Source organism: Dama dama, chromosome 5, assembly GCF_033118175.1.
Source record: "Dama dama isolate Ldn47 chromosome 5, ASM3311817v1, whole genome shotgun sequence".
NCBI lineage: Eukaryota > Metazoa > Chordata > Mammalia > Artiodactyla > Cervidae > Dama > Dama dama.
This window is the reverse complement of record NC_083685.1, coordinates 106,133,738-106,155,808: the sequence shown is the minus strand read 5'-3', so window position 1 is coordinate 106,155,808 and position 22,071 is coordinate 106,133,738. Positions and strand designations below refer to the sequence as shown.

Below are 22,071 nucleotides of genomic sequence, written 5' to 3'. Positions count from 1 at the left end.
TAAAATTTTGTTTATCTCCTAATCCTCCAGAAGAGAAGGCTTCTAAATCTGACCTCTCCCAGCTCTCAGGCTGTGCTAGTGGGCTGACCCTGGGCAGCTGCTGCCTTGCACTGTCAGTTATAAAGAAATAAAAGCCCCCTTACTTCCTCCAGAGTTTTACAGGTTATAAAGCACTTTCACGTCCATTATGTCATCAGTCCTTATTGCCCCCACTTTACAGAAAGGGAGTGCTTGTGTAGGACTCAGCTCCAAGTCCAGAGATCGAGCTGTGCAGATTACTGCGCTGTGGGACCTCAGACAGACCCTGTCCTTCCGTATCTCTTGTGTAAGCTAAAATGTTTGGCCAGGGCTGGCCTCTGGCCTTCTCAGACTCAAGATTGATAGCTTTGGGCCGTCAGGAGGCTCAAGGAACCCCTTTGAAGACAAGTTCACCGATAAAAGGCCGAGTAGGGGAGGGGTATTATGGGTACACTTAGGTCCTCAGGCTGGTTCCCCCAAATGTCGTGCGGGTGGGTAAAAATGGAATTGTCCTTTTAAGTCCGAGCAATGATATAGATGATGGGGGAGGTAGGAAAGAGGGCATTGTGTCCAGTCCCCTGCCTCCTCGCGGGTCCTCCTCCCTGCTTTGGTGTTTTGGGAGAACATCCTCTGGACCCGGAAGGGGAGGACAAGAGGCTTGTGTGTCCCCTCTAGCCGCCGCGCTCAGCAAGCGCCTCTGACGTGTATCCCTAGCCCGGGGCGGGGCGCTCTGCCGAGATTCCGACTGGCCACCCAGCTCCAGCCCAATATTGCGCAGGCGCAGGTCCGGGCTGGAACAGGCGAATGCGCCCTCTCGCGGCAGAATGAGAGATCGCACCCTTTGTTTTGCAGGGGGCAGCGAAGAGGATGCGGCAGAAAAAGATGTGGGTGGAGTCTAGGAGGCGGATGCGACGGTCGGATCACAATGACGATAATCCCTTTCCTTTGTCCCTCATGACATCTAAACCTCGGTTTTAGATGCAGATGAAGAAAATATGGCTCAGAGATCAAAAGACAGGTTCATAGAGACGGAAGTGGAATGAGAGAATTGGGGAGATGATATTCAATTAATCATTTATTCAGCAAACACTGATGGAGATGGGGACAGACAGGGACAAAGGACCAAAGGGATTAAACTGAGACACTGACGGGCCAATATAGGGCGGAAAGCTGGGGAAACAGGTGCGGATGGCAAAGCAGCAAGGACAGAAAATCAACTAGTTGAAGTCAGTGCCCCCGCAGCAGGAGTAAGCAGAGGCATGCGAATCTGGACTGGGCTTTTGTAGACACGGTTGAGAGACTGAGATACAGAACTGACCTTCCAGTTTCCCTAGATGAATGCTACAGCTGAATAGGACAAATCACAAGCTCAAGATGGGCTCCTATGATCACCTTTGAAATGGTTTGCCAGAGAAAGTGGAACTTACAACTGATCAGGAATCTCAACCCAACTACAATTTGTGAGACATAACAACATACAGGAAATACAATTTACAGGAAGTACAGTGGTCAGAGAAATATGTTAAAGAACGCAGTGGAGTTGCAATCAGCAAAATCCAGACAAAATCCAGGCTACACAACAAATGACCTGGTTACTCCCAAGGAAAGCCAGAGAGAGAGAGAGAATGGTAGTTGAAGGGGGAACCCATAGATTTAAAGAGATTTCAAGGAAGCTTATCAGTCAGTTGCAATGTATACATCTTATTTGGATCCTGACTCAAACAAATACATCGTAAAAAGAAAAGACATGTATGAAAAATTGGGAATTTGAACTCTATAGATCTGATATTAAGGAATTAACCTTACATAAAATGTGTGATTAGGTATATTCATTGCAGTTATTTTTAAAAATATATACATTTTATTGAAGTATAGTTGACTTACAGTGTTTCAGGTGCTCAGCAAGGTGATTCAGTTATACAATTTATATTATAGTTATATAATTTATATTATTTTTGAAATTATTTTCCATCATGGGTTATTATAAGATATTGACTATAGTTCCCTGTGCTATACAGTAAATCTTTATTGCTTGTTGCATATCTATTTTTTAATTAGAAATCTAGCATTATATTCATACTAAGTCAAACAAGTGGAATCAAAATGTCATAATTTTTTTAGTTAGGCAAAAATTAGTAAGTTTTCTAAAATATATATATCTTACATATATATGTATAAAAAAGCTTTTCTGCTACACTTGTGACGGCCCACACTCTGCCTCTGGAGTGCGCTTCTCTCTGTGTCTGAATAAATCCACTCCTTACCTGTCACTTTGTCTCTCACTGAATTCTTTCTGCGATGAAACATCAAGAACCCCAGCTTCATTAGGTCCTGAAACCAAGTACCATGGGTTTTGGCTGGGTTTGAGTCCCAGCCATGTGGGTTCAAGTCCCAAGCAGGGTTTGGCTGGGTTCTGCCTGCAACGCAGGAGCTACAGGAGACACAGTTTCCATCCCTGGGTCAGGAAGATTCCCCTGGAGAAGGGCAAGGCAACCCACTCCAGTATTCTTGCCTGGAGAATCCCATGGACAGAGGAGCCTATCCTGGGCTACAGGGCAGGGGATCTCAAAGAGTCGGATGCAACTGAAGCGATTTAGGACTTGGAAGAGCATACATACACGTATTTTCATCCACCCAGCCAGTCTATGCCTTTTAGTTGGTGTGCTTAATCTATTTACATTTAAGGCAATTACCGATAAGTATGATCCTATTACCATTTTCTTAATTGTTTTGGGGTTATTTTCTGTAGGTCTTTTCCTACTCTTGTGTTTCCCGCCTAGAGAAGTTCCTTTAGCATTTGTTGTAAAGCTGATTTGTTGGTGCTGAATTCTCTTAACTTTTGCTTGTCTGGAAAGCTTTTATTTCTCCATCAAATCTGAAGGAGAGTCTTGCTGGGTAGAGTATTCTTGGTTGTAGTTTCTTCCCTTTCATCACTTTAAATATGTCATGCCATTCCCTTCTGGCTTGCAGAGTTTCTGTTGAGAAATCAGCTGATAGCCTGATGGGAGTTCCCTTGTATGTTATTTACCATTTTTCCTTTGTTGCTTTTAATATTTTGTCTTTAATTTTTGTCAGTTTGATTACTATGTATCTCAGTGTGTTCCTCCTTGGGTTTATCCTTCCTGGGACTCTCTGTGCTGCCTGGACTTGGTTGACTATTTCCTTTCCCGTGCTTGGGAAGTTTTCAGCTATTATCTCTCTCTCTCTCTTTTTTTTTTTTTTTCAGCTATTATCTCTTCAAGTATTTTCCCAGGTCCTTTCTTTCTCTCTTCTCTTTCTATGATCCTATAATGTGAATGCATTTAATGTTGTCCCAGAGGTCTCTTAGGCGGTCTTCATTTCTTTTCATTCTTTTTTCTATATTCTGTCCTATGGCAGAGATTTCCACCATTCTGCCCTCCAGGTCATTTATTTGTTCTTCTGCTTCAGTTATTCTGCTATTGATTCCTTCTAGTGTATTATTCATCTCTGTTTGCTTGTTCTTTTCTCCTTCTAAGTCTTTGGCAAACATTTCTTGCATCTTGTCAATCTTTGCTTTCATTCTTTTCCCGAGATCTTGGATCATCTTCTCTATCTTTAGTCTGAATTGTTTTTCTGAAAGGTTGCCTATCCCCACTTCATTTAGTTGTTTTTCTGGGAATTTATCTTGTCCCTTCCTCTAGGTCATAACTTTCTGTTTTTTCATTGTGAATAACTTTCTGTTACATGGTTTGTTTTAGCTGCTGTGAGACTGTGCTGCTTCTTGTTTCTTCTGTCTGCCCTCTGATGGATGAGACTGAGGCTTGTGTGAGCTTCCTTATGGGAGGGACTAACAGTGGAAAAACTGCTCTGGTGGGCAGGGCCTTGCCCAGTAAAGCTTTAATCCAATTATCTGCTGATGGGTGGGGTTGCACTCCCTCCCTCATAGTTGTTTGGCCTGAGGTGACCTAGTTCTCCAGTCTGTGGGCTCTATGGTAGGGTTAATGGCAAACCCAAGAGGGTTTATGCCAAGAGGGACTGTCCAGTGCCTCCTTCCCTGTGGTGAGCCCCTGCCAACCCACGCCTCCACAGGAGGCCCTCCAACACCAGCAGGTAGTTTTGGTTCAGTCTCCTATGGGATCACTGCTCCTCTTCTCTGGGTCTTGGTGCACGAAAAATTTTGTTTGTGCCCTCCAAGACTAGAGTCTCTGTTTCCCTCAGTCCTCTGAAAGGCCTATAATCAAATGCCACTGGCCCTCAAGGCCAGATCCCTGGGGATTCCCAGTCCCTTTGTCGGATCCCCAGGCTGGGAAACCTGACGTGGGGTTCAGAACCTTCAGAGTAGTGCAAGAACTTCTTTGGTATTACTGTTCTCCAATCTGTGAGTCACCCACCTGGCGGGTGTGGGATTTGATTTGATCATGATTGTGCCCTTCCTACCATCTTGCTGTGGCTTCTTCTTTGTCTTTGCATGTGAGTTATCTTCTTTTGGGTTCCAGTGTCCTCCTGTCAATGGTTGTTCAACTGCTAGTTGCAATTTTGGTGCTCTTGCAGGAGGAGATGAGCGCACGTCCTTCTACTCTGCCATCTTGAACTGGATGCATGGCTATGTTTTTAAAAAGTCATTATTTTTCAAAAATTCCTCTTGAAAAATTGACAGAGGAAATTAATTGGGAAGCGTATACATAAAATGAGATTGGCCATGGGTTGATCATGGTTGAAGCTCTGTGATAGATAGGAGGTTCGTTATATTATTATGTATATTTTAGTTTTATTTGAAATTTTCCAAAATAGGTTGAAAGATCTTGTGATTGCTCTCACTACCCCTAGGCCTCAAAGGACAGAGGTGCTGAGTATTATAGCAGCAGATTGCAATCTGGACAGCCCTGAGTTGGGGAGGTCCTCTGTGGGCCAGTGGAGACTTTCAGGGCACTTTCAGCTGGCTCCTGGCCCAGTCCCTGGTTCCCCTGGTTTTGGGAAAAGAGAGAAGGATCAATAAGAAAGGCTGGCCTCAGTGAGCCTGGTGGCACTGGCTTCGGACAATGCCACCTTAAGACAACTGAGGGTGTTATTGGGTGGCTCTAAAAATAGTAGGAGAAGCTGCAGCCAGGAAGGGAGGGAGTCACATGTTGCCACTGAGGGGTTGAGGCCTGGGCAACTAGCCAGGTTCTGGCACCTCTGCCTGCTCCCCCAGAGCTCTCTTTCTTCTGCCTCTTTCCTTCCTCTTGCCCTTCATCTTTGAGAAGGCAGAGAGGTACCAAAGTGACTCTGAAACATACCCTGCCCGGTCTGACAGCCTGAGTGGACACTCATTGTGGAATCTGTGTCTATCCTGGGACAGGTGGGACGGTCACGTGGGAGAGATGGAAGGGACAGGACTGGGTGACCTGCCCATCAGTCACCTCCGTCTGCGGGCCAGCACCCTCCCCCTCAGGCTAACCCAGGGAAGGTTCCAGATGTCCTTGTCTGGGGCATCTGCTTGGGGGTTCGGTGGCACAGGCCCAGGGATGCAAAGATCATAAGATCCCATTCCACCCACAATGCTGTGTGGTTGGGTTGTGCTCAGCCTGGGGCAGGATGGAAGGCAGAAAGGCTTCAGAGAGGACAGGGGGCCTGTGCTGTGGCTTGAAAAGTGAGTGGAAGTTTGCTGGTAGGATGAGGGCAGAAAGGGAACTCAGGCAGAGGGAACAGCTTACGCAGAGGGGTATAGACAGAGTGAGGTGGGGCAGAAGCCTGCGGTAGTGTGTGTGTGTGTGGTGGGGGTAGTGAAGAGAGGTGGGGATTCTAGATAGCATGGCCAGGTATGGGCAGGGCCTGAAGGCCATCAGCTGCTGGGGAGCTCAGGGCAATGGGAGTCATTAGGGTTTTAAGAGGGGAATCAAGGCAGTTAAGGTTGGTGATCTAGAAAATACACTCTGGGCCCTGGAAGGGGATGATTGGAGGGATCTTGTCATGTGAAGACCGGGTCTACCCCAGATTTAGCGCCCGCTCTGGGTGGGGATGGGGAGGGCCCTGTTGGCTGAATCCAGGCCCAGCTGCTCTGGGACACCTGCCCAGGCCTCTCCCCGCCTCCCCCCGCTCCCCGCTCCTGTCTCTGTCACTCACAGGCAGGGCCAGGCTGGGGCAGCCATGGCAGCAGTGCTAATCTGGATTTCTCTCCTTGTGGGTAAGTTGGGGGTCTTCCTCAGGGGAGAGGCCCAGGTTGAGGGGGTGAGAAGTTCCTCAGGGAAGGGGTTGGTCATTGGGGTGAGGCAGGGGCCAGAAGGACTTTGGGGTATAAATTCTACAGTCCACGGGGCTCTAGGAAACTGGGGCTGGGAGCTGAGGTGTGTAGGGGTGCTGGGAACTCTGAGGGGTGGGGTGTCAGGCTGGGTCTTAACCACACAGGCCCAGAGCACTGGGGCCCTTTAATGAGCTGGCTGGGCTGGCTTCTTTCTGGGTCCAGGCTAAATTTGGCCCTGGGAAGGTGTGAGGGCTGCTGGGGCAGATCCTTTCCCTGGGCCTCCGGGTTCAGGCTTCCCTTTGCTCAGCTCCTAGTGGACTCTGGTGTAGACCCTATTCCCCCTGCATTTTAGGGGAGGCCCTAGAGTGGCTAGCAGCCTCCTCCAAGGGGTCCTTCCTGCTCCCTCCCTTCTTCCCTTCCTCTCTAGTCTCCCAGATAGTCAGCTTGGAATTCTTTTCCAACTTCCCTTACACACACACACACCCCACACCCCTCTCAGTCAGACATTAATCCTTGTCCATTGTGACTCTCACTGGGGGCCTAAAATGAGGAGTGAGGAGCTTCCATGAATCCAAACCAAACTAAGGTCTGGGTCTCATCACTGATGACAGTGTATGGCACAGTCAGGGCCCCACCCAACCTTCCTGGGAGCCAGCAAAGCTGTCCCTTTCCTCTCACACATTTCTCTGGTCTCTCAGGGCCACCAAGGACTGGGCGGAAAGGGGACCTGATTCCCCTGCTGGGACTGAGGCTGGGCCGTTGTGTTTGGGGTCGTGGCTCCCCACAGGTCTCCTGGAAGGGTTGGGGGGCACCGAGGCCCAGCAGACCACCCTGCATCCACTTGTGGGCCGCGTCTTTGTACATACCCTGGACCACGAAAGCTTCCCGCACCTTCCTGAGCACGTCTTCCGTGAGAGGGGTCTGAGGGGCACTGGGGTGGGCTGGGGGGTGCCTGGCCCAGGGCTGGGGAAGGCTGCTGTCATGTCTCCAATCCCCTCTCCTCCCCTCCGCCAGCTGTCCCAGCCCCCGTCCCTATCACCTACCACGCCCACCTCCAGGGACACCCAGACCTGCCTCGGTGGCTCCGCTACACCCAGCGAAGCCCCTACCAGCCTGGCTTCCTCTATGGCACTGCCACCCCAGAAGATCGTGGACGCCAGGTCATTGAGGTACCAGCAGGGGCCCCAGTTGGCTGTGTCGCATGCAGCAGGGGCCCGGGGTTCACTCATTTACGTGAATCACGCACCTCTGATTTGGTGCGCTCGCTCAGAGTTCTCTCACCAGGCCCAGCGGCACCACGTTTGTCTCCTAACCAACCTCTCAGCCCCGCTTCCCCATCCTCCAGGTCACAGCCTACAATCGGGACAGCTTCGACACCACCCAGCAGATGCTGGTGCTGTTGATTGGGGACCCAGAAGGTACCACCAGCCCTGTCCCATCCCTCCCCCACCATGCCAGTCTTGGGGGAATCTCCCCTGGAAGGGGTTGTAGAAGCAACTAGTGGGGGGCAGGGCACCCTGAAAACACTGGAATTGTGTTCTCGGCTGCTCTGCTGACAGGGGAGTAGCTGAGGCTGTGGGTGCCGGGGAAGGGTGTTTGAGGCCTGTGATATATGAGGTATTAGGCAGAAGGAAGGGATTTGAGGGGTTATGGGGAGGAGCTTAGATGGGGGGAGGCTTGGGAAGGATCCATGCCGGGCTGGGGGTTGGGTACAATCTGAGGTGCCCACCTGGCCCTCCCAGGCCCCCTGCTGCCCTACCAGGCTGAGTTCCTGGTACGCAGCCATGATGTGGAGGAAGTGCTGCCCTCGACACCTGCCAGCCGTTTCCTCACAGCCTTGGGGGGGCTCTGGGAGCCAGGGGAACTCCAGCTGCTCAACATCACCTCTGCCTTGGACCGTGGGGGCCGAGTCCCCCTTCCTATTGAGGGCCGCAAGGAAGGGTAGGTATGCAGCCCAGGAGGGCTTCCTGGAGGAGGGAGCCACTTGCCTTTTGTCTAGGTGGTGGGCATAGAACATAGGTCTCCCTAACTTCCAAGTGGGGCTTTATCCATTGTCTTGCATGCTCACCATGCCCGTCTTTACCTCCCAGCGTCATGTCACTGTCCAGTTCTTCTGGTCATTCCATCTTCCTCTTGCCTTTCCAGGGCCCAAACCCTAGTTACCCTGAACTTTGCACTTCCTGGTACCCATAGGACACAAAAGGTTTATCCATTAAAGGACGTTGCTGGGGGGACAAGGTCCCCAGAAGACTGGGGTGCTCTGTATACTCTCTCCATAATCCCAGATCTCAGGATGGCCATAACCCCCAAATCTCCAGTGCTCAGTGACACCCTCAATTACCTAATAGTGGTTTCTATCTGGGCCCAGGGTATACATCAAGGTGGGCTCTGCTTCACCCTTCTCCACCTGCCTGAAGATGGTGGCATCCCCCGACAGCCACGCGCGCTGTGCCCAGGGCCAGCCTCCACTACTGTCCTGCTATGACACCTTGGCACCTCACTTCCGGGTCGACTGGTGCAATGTGTCCTTGGTGAGGAGGGCTCTGGGATTGGGGGGTGGGACATGGCCCCCATCACGGTCTCCTCCAGCCTCACCTTCCCATCCCATCTCTGTTACTCCAATTATCTCTACTGTTTCCCAGTCTCTGTCAGTCTGTCTGTCTCTCTCTCTCTCTCTCTCTCTCACACACACACACACACACACACACACACACACACACACACACACACACACACACACACACACACACACACACACACACACACACACACAGCCTGATGTTCCACCTTCTCCCACAAGAGGGCAATAGAGTCCATAATCCAGACAAAAGGATCCCCAGCTCCTGGAGCCCCAGCTGTGCCCAACTCAACAGCTCCAATAGTCACTCCCATAGAGTGGTGCCAAGCTTCTTTCTCCACCTAGGGTTTCTGTGTGACAGCTGTTTACTTTACTTTCCTCTAAGGTGTCACTTAGCAAATTATCTTGAAACATGGACTAGATAGCTCACCCCTATGTTATAAACCAAAGATGCTCACTTTCTGCTCTTTGGGATATGGAGCTGAGGTGTCTAGGGTCCCTAGAGATCCTGTTCCCAGGGCTAGGAACCCTTTCTGTGATTTGACCAATAGCACAGCCAGAAACTGGTAATCAATATTCTTGAGCACTTGCTATGGGTAAGGCATTATGTAATCCGTGTGTTTTATCCTCACAACCACCCAGGAGACAGATACCACCATTAGCATCCCACTTTTACAGATGAGGAAATCGAGGCACATAGAGGCAAATCATCGCAGCACAGAAGTTTTCTGAAACAGGATTCAAACCTGAGGACTGTACTCTGCCCGTTGTATGGTCCTGCCTCTCCTAGAATTTTTTCCTGGTTTCTAGACCAGTGCTTGTCCTGTTCAGTTACATGAGCTGGGAGAGGCGAGGCAGGAGGAATCCCCGCTGCTTCCTCGAGGAGAACTCCTGCTCTGTGCCCTGGGGGTCTCTGTCTAGCCATCCACTCCTGGATCAACCCTCGGCTTCCTGAGCAGGTGGACAAGTCAGTGCCAGAGCCTGCAGACGAGGTACCGGCCCCAGGTGATGGGATCCTGGAGCACGACCCGTTCTTCTGCCCACCCACCGAGGCCACAGCCCGAGACTTCCTGACCGACTTCCTCGTCACCCTCCTGGTGCCCCTTCTGGTGGCCCTGCTGCTGACCCTGCTGCTGGCCTACGTCATGTGCTGCCGGCGGGAGGGACGGTGAGTATGGGGGCAGAGGGCAGGGAGGGCACCGAGGCTGGTGCTCACATTGTAGGCTGCTTGTGGTACATGTGCTGCCTGGGGACCCAGATCCCTCCGAGAGTGGAATCCTTAGCCAGGAAAACAGCGGGGGCCCCTTGCGTGGCTGCACCTGGAGGATTGTAGATAATAGCTAATCCTCACCCTTGTTTTTCCACAGGCTGAAGAGAGACCTGGCCACCTCTGAGTGAGTAGGGGAAGTCTGGGGGCTGGGTGGGAGCCCCCCTCTGGACTATTAAGCTGGACCCTCCAACCTCCATGGGCAGCAGACAAATCCCAGATAATGGGGCCACACTTGGTCTATGCGCTCCAATCCTGGGCTGGCTGGGGGCTGGGTCCCACCTATTCTGGCTTGGCTTTCTCGTTTTCTGGTCTCCATGGAAGAGTCTAATGTGGGACAGGAGAGGGGATCTAGCCAGGCTTTAGGGATCTGCTGCCACCTTCGGGCAAAGGGTTTGAGAAGCAACTTACAAGACTTCCAGTGTGTGTACCAGCGCGCGCACACACACACACACACACACACACACACACACACACACTTCACTGTGAGTCAGACACTTAGGTTGCAGGCTCTGTTCTGCTGCATAATTACTGTGACCCTTTCAGCGTTCAGTTTCTTCACCTCCAAGATAATGCGATTGGACTAGCTAATACCTGGATGCTTTCTTCTCCAGCCCTTCCCAAACCCCAGGGTTTCCCCCACCCCTGGCCTTACCTTTCCTGTGTACCCCCAGACCTCTTCCTCTCCCACTCCCTTGAACCCCAAAGATTCCAGGAGGCAGGTGTGAAATAAGTTAGGCTCCTTTTATTCTCACTGCACTGAGCCTGTGGCGGGCCTGGCACCCCTGCCTGCTTGCCCAACCTTCCTGGTTAACTACGGCGGCATCTGGCCGCCCTGCGAACACCCCTGATGGGTTGCTTGTGCCCCCGTTTGGAGCCCATGAGCAACCGGCGCTGCCCAGATCGGCGCTGCCCAGACTGCTGCCGCCGCTGCCGCCGTCTCTTGGCCTTGAGCTTAAACTTGGAGGCATGATTCTTGCCCATGAGGAAGGAGCCTGCGGCCCCCTTGCCTGTCACCTGCTTGAGCATGCCCTTGTCCACCAGCCCCTTGAGCACTCGCTTGAAGCGCCAGGCGTTGCGGGTCATGTTGTAGCCTCTGGTGGCAACAGCCTTCTTCAGGGCGGCCAGGGACACGCGCTTGCCTGCTCCCTTGTCTGCCACGAACCCCAGGATCACCTTGGATATGCTGGGCTTCCGGTGGGGGTTGGGGCTGGTGCGGCGCCGAGTCTCGCTCTTGCTCGGGAGTCCAGATGAGCTGGCCTGCGGGCCTGCACCCAGGGCAGTGTTGGAGGCCAAGGGCCCAGATGGGGGTGGCAGCGAAGTGTCTTTCTGCATCTCTTCCTGGGGTGGGTGAAGGGAGCTGGGTGCAAGGACCTCCAGGATGGCGGCTGGAAGTCTCTCCTGGGTTACTCCTTGGTGGGGGAGGTGCGCCCCAGTTCCTGGTTCCCTCAGAAGCTTCCTGTAGGGCTCTGGCCTGAGCCTTGCCCTGGGTGGCCAGAAGGAGGACCAAGGATGATCACCTACGCTGGCCTTGGCAGACTGGTGCCTGAGGTGCAGGGGGTGGTAAGGTTATCTCTGTAGTGACCTCAGGGGGACATTGTGAGGCGACCAGAATCCTGTGAGGGTCACAGTGGACCCATTGTTCCCCCTAGGTGGGGCAGATGGGAGATACCAGAGTGTGGACATCTGACATGCCAGGTAGCCTGGAAAGAAGGGCTGTGGCTGAGTGAATCAGGCAGATGGACCCATGTGGTGTGTATATGCTCACCAGCTGATTTTAGGGTGCCCAAGACCCCAGTTTTAAACCCACCATTTTGACCCCACCATCTCAATTCATTAGGTTGAAGAACACCAAACTTTAGAATCAGTATTATACCTACATTTCTGAATTTTTATGGGGAATAAATTTCCCAGTGTGAACAGAAATGTAATTCTTTGATCTATCTAACTCAATTTAATTCCTTGATCAACTTTTTTTTAACAAAGTAATAAAACGGATTTCCTTCTTTTCTGTTTTCATGTTTATTTGGTAGAATTTTTTCCCTATTGGGATCAGTGATTTTCTATGTAAGTTTTGGATTTTCCTTTTTTTTTTTTTTCGGCCTGTGCCAAATTTGACCAATTCTATCTTCTGCCATTGAGAATATTCTTTTCTGACCAGTTACTTTCCACCATGTCCAGCTTTCCTGTGTCAGTTTTCTAGCTCTGCTGGTGTCAGGAAAATAGGCTTCCTCCATCAATTTTGAGTCAATAACCAATTTTACCATGTGTGTGTGATATTAGCCCTTGCTGGTGTGGATTTTGTGTTGATTTATTTCTACAAAGTCCAATTTTCTTTTCTTTATTCATTTTTCTTTTTGCTTGTTTGAGGAAATTGAAATTATAAATAGTGAATCTGCTGTCTGTTTTTCACCTGCATGAGATTTTATTGGTCAGAACATCCTCCAGCCCAACGACCCTCTCCCGTGAGCTGTGTGCCAGAGGCAGGGCTCAAGGGGCTGTGTGTGTGTGTGTGTGTGTGTGTGTGTGTGTGTGTGTGTGTGTGTGAATGCCTGCCTGTTCATTTTTTCTGCCCAAGTGCTGGTGTGGAAAGATTGTGGGGGAGGGCACTGTGGCTCTGACTTCTGCTCCTGCTCTGGAAAACATGTCCCTGGACCATTTTTCCACCTGTGTGTCTTGCCAGAGTAATGAGACCCAGATGTGGGGTTAGGGGTGGGGAGGGGGCCCATCGACCAAGGCCTCCCCCACCCGAGATCATTACCTGCCTGGCTGCCTCCACTTCCATACTCTTCTTGCTCCCTTCCCGTCTCAGCCTCCCTTTGCCTGGGAATGGAAAATTGTGTTTTGGACAACTCTGCTTGCCAAATTCCAGACTCAATAGCTCATTTTGACCCTCCTCTCGCCTTAAGAGGGTGGCTCCACCTCCTTCCGCTGGCCAGAAAGTGCTTGGTTCTATTCTTTCTGGGGAGGAGGGTGGCCCATTCAGCAGGAAGCTAGAATATCTTTCCTTTAGTCTTATCTCTCAGACTCCAGTCGGAGTCTGTGTCCACTACCTGAGATGAGGATATAGATGGGAATCATTTCCCCCTCCTGGATTTGATCAGTAATCTAATGGTAAGAAGGATGGCTTCCACCCTGCCTGGGGCCGCCGCCCCTTTAAGAAAACCAGTTCTTATTGTCTGTCTGACCCGGCAACCAGGGAGTCTGTGAAAAGCCCACGAGTGTGGGTGGGTTCACGCCAAAGGGCTTGGAAATGTCCTCCTACTGAAGGCCAAGTTCATCAGTGGACCTACTATAATAATACCAGTGATAATAATAGCAACAGAAGACTCCCTGTAATAATAGCTATCTTTGGCTGCATGCTGACCAGTAGATGTAAATGTTTTTCTTGCATTAATTCATTTAATTCATACAACAGCTTTATTACAGTTGAGGAAATGGTGGCAGAGAGGTCAAATAACTCACACAGGGTAGCACAACCAGTAAGCAGAGGAACTCACATTCAGGCCCAAAGCAAGTCCTCAAGCTTAACCACTGTGCTACCCTATTTCTCAAAATGAATTAAAGTTGCTTCTGGACAGCAGAAAACAAGCCCATGAGAATGTCAGATGAGGAGGCTCAGCCTTCCTAGAGGAAACTGGATCTAGAGCTCAGGAGGGACTTGCTAATGGGTGTGGCGGTCAGTTCATTCAGCCCCTCCTAGGGTTTCTGGCCCGGTGAGGATGGAGCCTGGTTCCAGCCTCAAGGAGATAGGTCTGAAACGCAGACAGGAAGTAAGACTTAGCGTCTGAGCTAAGCAATGCTGGGGGCAGTGTGGGGCAGGGTGGGAGAGGGTCAAGGTTTGAGGATCTGAAACAGAAGCAGTCAAAGTCCGCCAGGGAAAGAGCTTGGGCAAAAGCTAGGAAAAGGTGGAGGAGGTAGGTTTGCCAGACTAAAATGAGGATGATGGGGAAGAGAGAGAGTATTAGAAATGGAAACTGATTGCTGGAAGGGATCCAGGGGATCATCAGAATATAAAAACCATACAGAGCCTAGCAAACAGTGGCCTCTGAATATACATGCCACTGTGGGTATCTATTCATGACTTAATATCTCAGGCACTCACCATGTGCCAAGCACTTTTCTAAACACCCAACCTGTATTTTCTCATTTAAACTCCATAGCAATCCTAGGAAGTAGGTTCTTTCATTATCCTCATTTTACAGTTGAGGAAACTGAAGCATAGAGTGGTTAAGCAACTTGCAAAGGATACGCAGGTTTGAACCCAGGATGTCTGCACCCAGAGCCTATGCCTCATTCCCTGGATACTGAGCTGGCACTGAAGAACTTCCTGTTTGTCCTCCTCCACCTATCGTGTATGTGTCCCCCTCCTGTGCCCCTAGCATCCAGATGGTCCACCATTGTACCATCCGTGGGAACACAGAGGAGCTGCGACAGATGGCATCTAGCCGAGAGGTGCCCAGGCCGCTCTCTACCCTGCCTATGTTCAATGTGCGCACAGGCGAGCGGCTGCCCCCGCGAGTGGACAGCGCTCAGGTGCCCCTCATATTGGACCAGCACTGAGGGCCGGCCCAGGTGGGTCCAGCTGGGCAGGGCCAGCCTCTTTCTGGGAATAATGTGGCTTCCATCTCAAGGCTGTTACGGGGGGTTGGGGAATGGGAAGGGGCACACAGACCTGTCTGCCCCCCAGGGTAGCGGTGGGAAGGTGTTGAGCAGTGCCAGGGGTGTGGCCCCAGTGCCAAGCACTCACAGTCCGAGGGTCAGGGTGGGGAAAACGGGAGAATTGGGGCCTGGTTCTCACAAACTCCCACTCTCTCTTCTCTTTGTTGCTCCCATTCCAGCCCTGGCCTTGTCCTCCCTTCTCTCCCCACTCACAGAGCAGCCATGACCAAGACCACATCCTTCATCCTGACTCCAGTTCTTGGCCCTCTGGACCCCAGGCTTGGAGGATGGCGTGGGGTGAGGGTGTCTGGGATCAGGACCCCCAGAATAAATACCTGCCGCTCTGCTCATCGATTGCTGTGCTTTGGTCTCAGAAGCCTCCTTCCCAGCCCTCACTGTTTCTGCTTCCCTTTCTGCCTTGTGGACGCCCTCAGAGTTAGCCTGGGGCTGCAGCCTGACCTCGGGACTCTTGGCATTTTTACATTTCTCAAATTCTCTGTAAGTAAGAGGGAAGGACCTGCATATGCAGCCTTGATATTGATCCTCACCTGAACCCAATAGTGAGGGACAATTGGATCATTATCCCCGTTTAACAGACAGAGAGAGAGAGTGACTTACCCAAGGTCACAGAGCAGGCAAGTGGCGGAGCTTGGATTCAGATCTGTTGTGTCCACCTCTGCCCTGCCTTTTGGAGGGCTGAGAGGTTCTGGAAGCAGGAGATCTGGGCTCTTACCCATTCAGATCCCCTGGAGGGAGGCCCCTTTGTAAGTCATAACCTAGATATGGAGAGGGGGTTAGGGTGCAGGACTCTTAATGCCCTGGATCAGTGACCCCTCTCGGTGGGCTCCTCAGGACACTGCACAGCCTGGAGCCCTGGAGCTTGATGTCACCAGCCTAGCTTGGTCCCCGTGTGAGCCCCGGAGAGCACGACTGACCGGGAAGCAGCCGCAGCTTGTTCTTCCCAGGTGGCTGGAAGCAAAGCAGGCCAGGTCCGCTCCTGCCCTGCCACCAGAGCCACACCCAGTCTCACATCTGATGCCCCCTTGGGAGAGCAGGCCGGAGATGGCCTCAGAGGGGACCTGGTTAAAGAGGGGGAGGGAGGAGCAGAGTCTTTTGGCTCAGGGCCCTGGCCAAGGGGGCAACTCTGAGACAATCCAGACAAGGGGAAGCTCTGCCACTCTGAGGCTTCTACACCCCTTTCTGAGCTCCTCACACTAGGCCTGGGCCCTATCCACTATCCTGTAGCTGATGTTCAATCACCCCTTCTCTGTGTGTGTGTGTGTGTGTGTGTGTGTGTGTGTGTATTTATGTATGTGTGTGTGTTATATGTGTGTGTTATGTTTGTATTGTATGTATATATGTTTGTATGTATATGTATGTGTGTTATGTGTGTAATATATATGTGTTATGTGTATTGTGTGTATGTTTCTGTGTGTATGTATGTGTGTTATATGTGTGTTATGTGTGTGTTGTATGTATGTGCGTATATGTGTTATGTGTGTAATATGTGTGTGTTATGTGTATTGTATGTATGTGTATGTATGTTTGTGTGTTTTATGTGTGTATTGTATGTGTGTATGTTTGTGTGTATATGTATGCATGTGTGCATGTGTTATGTGTGTGTTATGTGTGTATTGTATGTATGTATGTTTGTGTGTATATGTATGCATGTGTACATGTGTTATATGTGTGTGTGTTATGTGTGTATTGTGTGTGTGTGTGTGTGTGTGTGTGTGTGTGTAGGGGGCAGGTGGGGGGGACACACGGGACTTTTCTCTCACCTGGACGCGAGAGCCCAGCCTGGGGCTGAGGGGAAGCGGAACCAGCTGAGGCAGCCCCCAGTCTAATAGTGGTTCCCCCAGGGCCACTGAGGAGGGCTGAGTTTCTGAACACTGCATCCCACTTTTCAGGAATGTATAGGCAAAGGGGTCATGGGGGCTCCTGGACTCCCCTCCCCTTTCTCTCACTTCCCAGAATCCCCACCTTGAAAACATATCCTGAATTCCTTCACTTCTCACAGCTTCCACAGTGACTTTCCCAGGCCAGCTCCAGGATCTGGCTCCTGGACCCCCATAGCAGCCTCCCTGTAGCCTCCCTGCCTCCTCCCTGCCCCTTCTGTCTTACCTCCAGTACCAGTCAGGCCAGTTCTTTGAAAGGAAACATCAAGGAGTCTCGCCCCTCTGCTGTCCACTCTCCATTGCCTTCCCGTGACAGCAAGGGGAAAACCCAAAGTCCTGGCCAGGCTTAGAGACCCCATGTATACTTCTGACCTCATCATCCTAGCTCTCCATGCTTGCCTGCTCCAGCCACACTGCCTCCTGACACCCGTTTCAGTGCCCTAGCCCCTGCTCTTCCCTCTGTTGGGACCCCCAGTCTCCTATGCCCACAAAACTACCCCTTAGTGCTGTCATTCTGGCCTCTGGGCAAATGGCAGGTCTCTAGAGAGGCCTTTCCCCTGCTCAGAGAGCGCTCTTCACCATAGGATGTGCCCTGTATGAGCACCTTGTTGGGGTGGGCTTTGGCCCTGGGCTAAGCTCCAGGAGGGCAAGATTCTGTGCTCCCCCGGGGACAGTGCCTGCACACAGCCGGCGCCCAGGAAAGTAGTATGAAAGAATGTGTGAAGGGAAGCCATCAGGTCCGGGCTGCTCAGAGTTCTTGAGTAGGTTGCTCCTCTCTGGGCAAAGAGGGTGAGGTGAGCAAGGCCACTGCTAGAGCTTTTACCATTATCTTGTGGTTGCCCCACTTCCCTGCTGGCCATCCCACACCCATTGGTTAGTTAATCCCAGAAGCATCCATGGAGGCAGGAAGAGGCACCAAGCCTCTTGAATATATGTGCTCAATAAACTCAAGGGCTCTTTAGGTAACAACCCCCAATCACATGGACTCTGACTTTTTCATTCGCAATTTCCTCCTTTCCCTGGGGGCCCCTCATCTGGCTGAAACCCGGAGCTGCACAGAATCCGCTCAGATTGGAGGCTCTGCGCAGTCAGCCTGTGGTCTGGGATGGTTCTTCCCCACTCCCTGTCTGCCCCCCACCCCCGTGAGGAGGAGGCCATCCTCTCACCCTGGACCCATGCGCTTTTCCTGTTCCGCCTGGATGGGAGAGTCTGAGACCAGCCCCATACTTCCCTCTGCCTTGGGATCTTGGCAGTGCCTCCCTCCCAGCTCAGCTACCAGGAGCACACGGGATCCTGGCTGCTGGCCGAGGAGGAAGTGGCCCAGACACGACTAGGGGGATAGCGTGACTGCGGAGGACAGCGAGCTGTGCCTGGACGCATACGCACGCGAGCCCCACTGCCCTGGCACTCAGCACCCCTTTACATATGCTCGGAGGGGCAAGATTCCACCTGGCAGTCACACCTCAGCCCCTCACCACCAAGGACAAATAGTTGCTCCTCCCTGAGATTCTATCTCACTCCCTCCCTCATTTCCTCTAGCTCCATACGCACACTGCCCACAGGATTCCATGTCTCCACCTTCACCCCAAACACAGCTCTCACGTATGACCTGACTCTAGACGGTTCCTCGCCACCTCTCAAACTGGTGAGGACCCTCTGCCAGCTGTAAGGACCCAGGAACCCCTAAGCTGGCCTCAGCCCCTGCACGCACACTTCTTCCTTATTCTGGAGACATGTTCATATCTACACATGCACACTCACACCTACGCCCATTTTATAGCGACTCCCTTGGTGTATCTGCTGGGATTTGGAGCCAGAGTGAGCAGGGTTCCCATCACGGCTCAGTTTACTCACAGACATTAATTATAACTGTCCTGGGGGCTTTTATGAGAGTTTGGAAGAACTAGGCAAGTGCCTGGCATCTGGCAGCTCCCAAGAATGAAAACTTTATTACATACAAGTACTCCCATGATCACCCCAGAACCAGAGGCCTGTGAGGTCTCCTTGTCCCCTAAGATCCGAAATGGCTCAATTTCCATTCTACGAAGAGTTCAAGCTGTGAATTGGGGAGGAGCCTGAAACTCGCCTGCTCCTAGGCTCTGGCTTGCTGTCTGGTCCAATCCTGCGCTGTCTGCTCAGGCAGCTGCTGGCCACCTGTGGCCACTGAACACTTGAAATGTGGCTTCCAAACGGAGATGTGCTGCAGATGGACTCACGAAATGATAATATTTGGGGATATACTGGGTTAAATAAAATATCTTATTAAAATTAACATTCCCTGTTTCTTTTTGTATGTTTAACACGGCTGCTAGAAAATGAAAAATTACACGTGTGGCTCACTTTTTACTTGCATTGGGCAGTGCTGGTTTCATGGTCCTACCTGTATCTCAAGTCCAGATTGACCCAAACCCAAACCAGAACTCAGCTGCTTTCCAGAACACCTGCTCCTTCCAGGCCTCTGCGTGCATCAGTTTTCAGTTTTCGGAAGCCTTGAGGAGAGGGAGCGGTTTGCCTCACAGCAGTGAAGTCACCTAGCATTGAATATGTGGTGGCGTTCTTGTTCTAAAACGTGCTCTGGTCTCCACCCTACCCCATCTTCCTTTCCTCCACTGCTGTCTTATGCAGAGAAAACCCCAGTCTCTCCATCACCCATGTGCACTGGACTCACCTCCCTCCAGGCTTTGCCATGCACGTCCCCTGCAAAGCACTGGATTCTCCGTGAGTGTAAGGGCCTGATCATCCTCTGAGACAAAAGCCTTCCTTCTTCCAGGGTTTTGCCTCCTGGTCCATGGACATCTCTCAGCCCTCACACCTGGAAGGGGATGCAGAGACAGCTGCTCACCTGCACTAAACCCTCAGCAGCCCTGGACTTCTGGATGGTGGCCTCCCTGCCCCCAGTTTCTCCTTATTCCCCCCACACTCCTCCCTGCTCTATCATCTCCCTTCCATCCTCATCACACAGACAAGCTCTCCTATGCCCTCTGTCATGTCTGTGCACACATGCCCCATGTGTGCAGACCCCCCACCCCCACTGTCCCTCACACACCCACACTGGTGCAGGATCCCTTAGAACATTGAAGCATTTGGTCCTAGGTGAGTGGGTACTTTCTCATTCACCCAGGGATGACTGTGGGAACCCACCTCACTCCCTCTCCTCCAGTGGGTGGTCTTGCTTTCAGAGCCCCATGCTTGCTCCAGCAGCCCCGAGATCAGCTCCACGTGGCCCTGTGGGTGCCTGGCCTGAGGCTCCCATGCTCAGCCTGGAAGCCCTTCTCAACATCACCCAGCTCTGTCTTAGAGGCACCTGGGGAGCTGAGAGTTAAAGAGCCAGGAAAAAAAGAGGGAAAATCCGCCATGTTTCAGTTATAGAAAGTCCTGCCAGGAGGTGGGTTCGAGCCACAAAAAGGTCCAAGGATTCTGAGAGAAAGCAAAAAGTGAAAAACCCAAAGGTAGCCTCCTCTCTTTCTAGAATCTTCGGTCTAGATTTGATTGAAAAATCAGTTGCAGGAACATGACCCATTCCCTCACCTAAAAGCAAAAGTGAGTCCATGGAGCAGCAGGCAGAAAGGGCCGCGGTGCCTCCACGCGTGCGGGCAGCAGGTCTCGGGGAGCAGCTCTGGACAGCTGTATTTAGGCAGCTGTGATGTCAGCAGCGAGGAGGGCTTGAATTTGGAATGTAGTACAATGGCCCCTTTGTCCCCCTCCCAGCCTGTCCGCGCGCACACTGGAACCACAGTCTGGCTCCAACGCACGTGACACCGGCAGGACTGCACAGTGGGGCTCTGTCACCATCACAGCCCTGACCAGCGCGGGTGTCACCTCGCATGCCCTCACGCATGCATGTGCACATTGCAAGCACACACACGTGCCCACGTGTAGATCCGCGCACGTGTAGTGAGAGGCATAGTCCCCCCGCTTTGTGTAGAACTGTGTTGCTCAGCTCAGTAGCCACCAGCCATAGGTAGCTATTAAAGTTAATCACAATAAAATGAAAAAGGAGTCCTTTGGCAGCATGTCCTCAGGTCAAGCGCTCCACAGCCACAGCGGCTAGCGGCTACCACATTGGTAGACAGAGAACATGTTTCTCATTGCAGCAAGCCCAGGCCTAGAACCTCTCACTGCTAGCTGCTCGCACGTGGATCTGTATGTGCTCTTCCTCTCACACTTGCTCACTCTTATTGGCAGTGATGCTCACACGCCACACGCTCTCCTAAAAAGGCCGCCTCTCGAGCTCACCTTCTTAGTCTCCCCGGCATCTAGGCCCGGACCTGCGCCCAGCATTGCAGTACCTGGCCTCCAGCCTGCCTTGGCCAGCTCCCCTTGACCTGGAGAGAATAACAGGGTTAGAACAGGACAGCATGACAGTGGCAGCAAGTCTGGTCTGAGGCTGAGCTGAATTCCGCAGACATGGAGAGCTTTGGAAGCTCCAGTCAAACTCAGCTTGAGTTGGGCAGGAGAATGAGGGGACAATGAGACATGTGAAATATAAGAAAGATCTAGAAGTTAAGAAGCGTGGTGCAATTGCTGGTGTGACAAGTGTCACACAAGCAGGGGAGGAGACAGTGAGAAGGAACAGGTGGGTAGTGATCAGGTAAAGCCTTGGATGCCAGGCTTGGGTAGATTCTGGATCCCCTGTGGGGGCAGATGGAGATGGGACCAAGACGGCCAAGGGCGCCAAGGAGCAGGAGGTCCAGGTGGATGGGTTGCTGAGGCTGGTGTCGGGTCTGCATCACTAATCATTCACTGGATTGATCAGAGGATCATCGGGTAACTTGAGATAATTTGCATATTGAATAAACCTTTGTTCAAAGCCACAATCTTTTGTCCTCTTTAAGCTAATTCTAGTACTCCACTACCCTGAAGGTGAGAGAAGTGCTAATGATGAATTATTAAAGGCCATAGTTAACCGCCATGACTATTTAATGACAGCCAAGGCAGACAATGGACTCTAAGGACTTGTCCACCTCTCTGTGGACCTGAAGGAGGGATGCGGGCCTTTCCTGCCCAAAGGTTTATGCCCTAAGACCTTGCAGGGGGCAGGGGTAGGAGGGTTTGCGGGACAGGGTCGCTGTCAACATCTCCCCATCTCTAGGTCTCTGGGCGCCTGGTCTGCGTCAGAGCTCTGACTCCCTGGATCTGCTGTGTCCCCACAGACTGCACACTGCTGTCCCTCTTCCCTGAGATTGGGGATCTGACCAGTCACCTTCCCGGTGGGGGCCTCGGGCTCTCAGGCCAGCAGGAGGGGCAGGCAGAGGGTGAGGAAAGGGGAAGGTGGGGAGAAGAAGGTGGAAGAGGAAGCAAGAATTTTTAAAAATGAGAAAGAACGAGCAGGAGGCAGGAGCTGGTCAAAGTGAACTTCCCAGGCCAGGGGCCAAGTTCTGGGGACTTAGAAGACTAAGAGAGATCTAGGTCATGCCCAGCTGGTCAGGAAGGCCTATTGCCTTCTGGTAGCTCTGGGAAAGGACCT

At 51.8% G+C, this 22,071-nt stretch overlaps 1 protein-coding gene across 1 annotated transcript; it reads left to right on the top strand.

The window, feature by feature from the left end:
• Nucleotides 1-5,994: 5,994 nt before the first annotated feature.
• Nucleotides 5,995-14,982, top strand: SGCA (sarcoglycan alpha). The gene is made up of 10 exons (XM_061141104.1): nucleotides 5,995-6,142; nucleotides 6,987-7,109; nucleotides 7,214-7,368; nucleotides 7,545-7,617; nucleotides 7,942-8,140; nucleotides 8,568-8,730; nucleotides 9,737-9,945; nucleotides 10,145-10,171; nucleotides 14,427-14,619; nucleotides 14,886-14,982. The coding sequence occupies exons 1-9, from the start codon at nucleotides 6,106-6,108 to the stop codon at nucleotides 14,605-14,607; spliced, it is 1,167 nt and encodes a 388-aa protein (XP_060997087.1). The 5' UTR covers nucleotides 5,995-6,105; the 3' UTR covers nucleotides 14,608-14,619; nucleotides 14,886-14,982.
• Nucleotides 14,983-22,071: the final 7,089 nt, after the last annotated feature.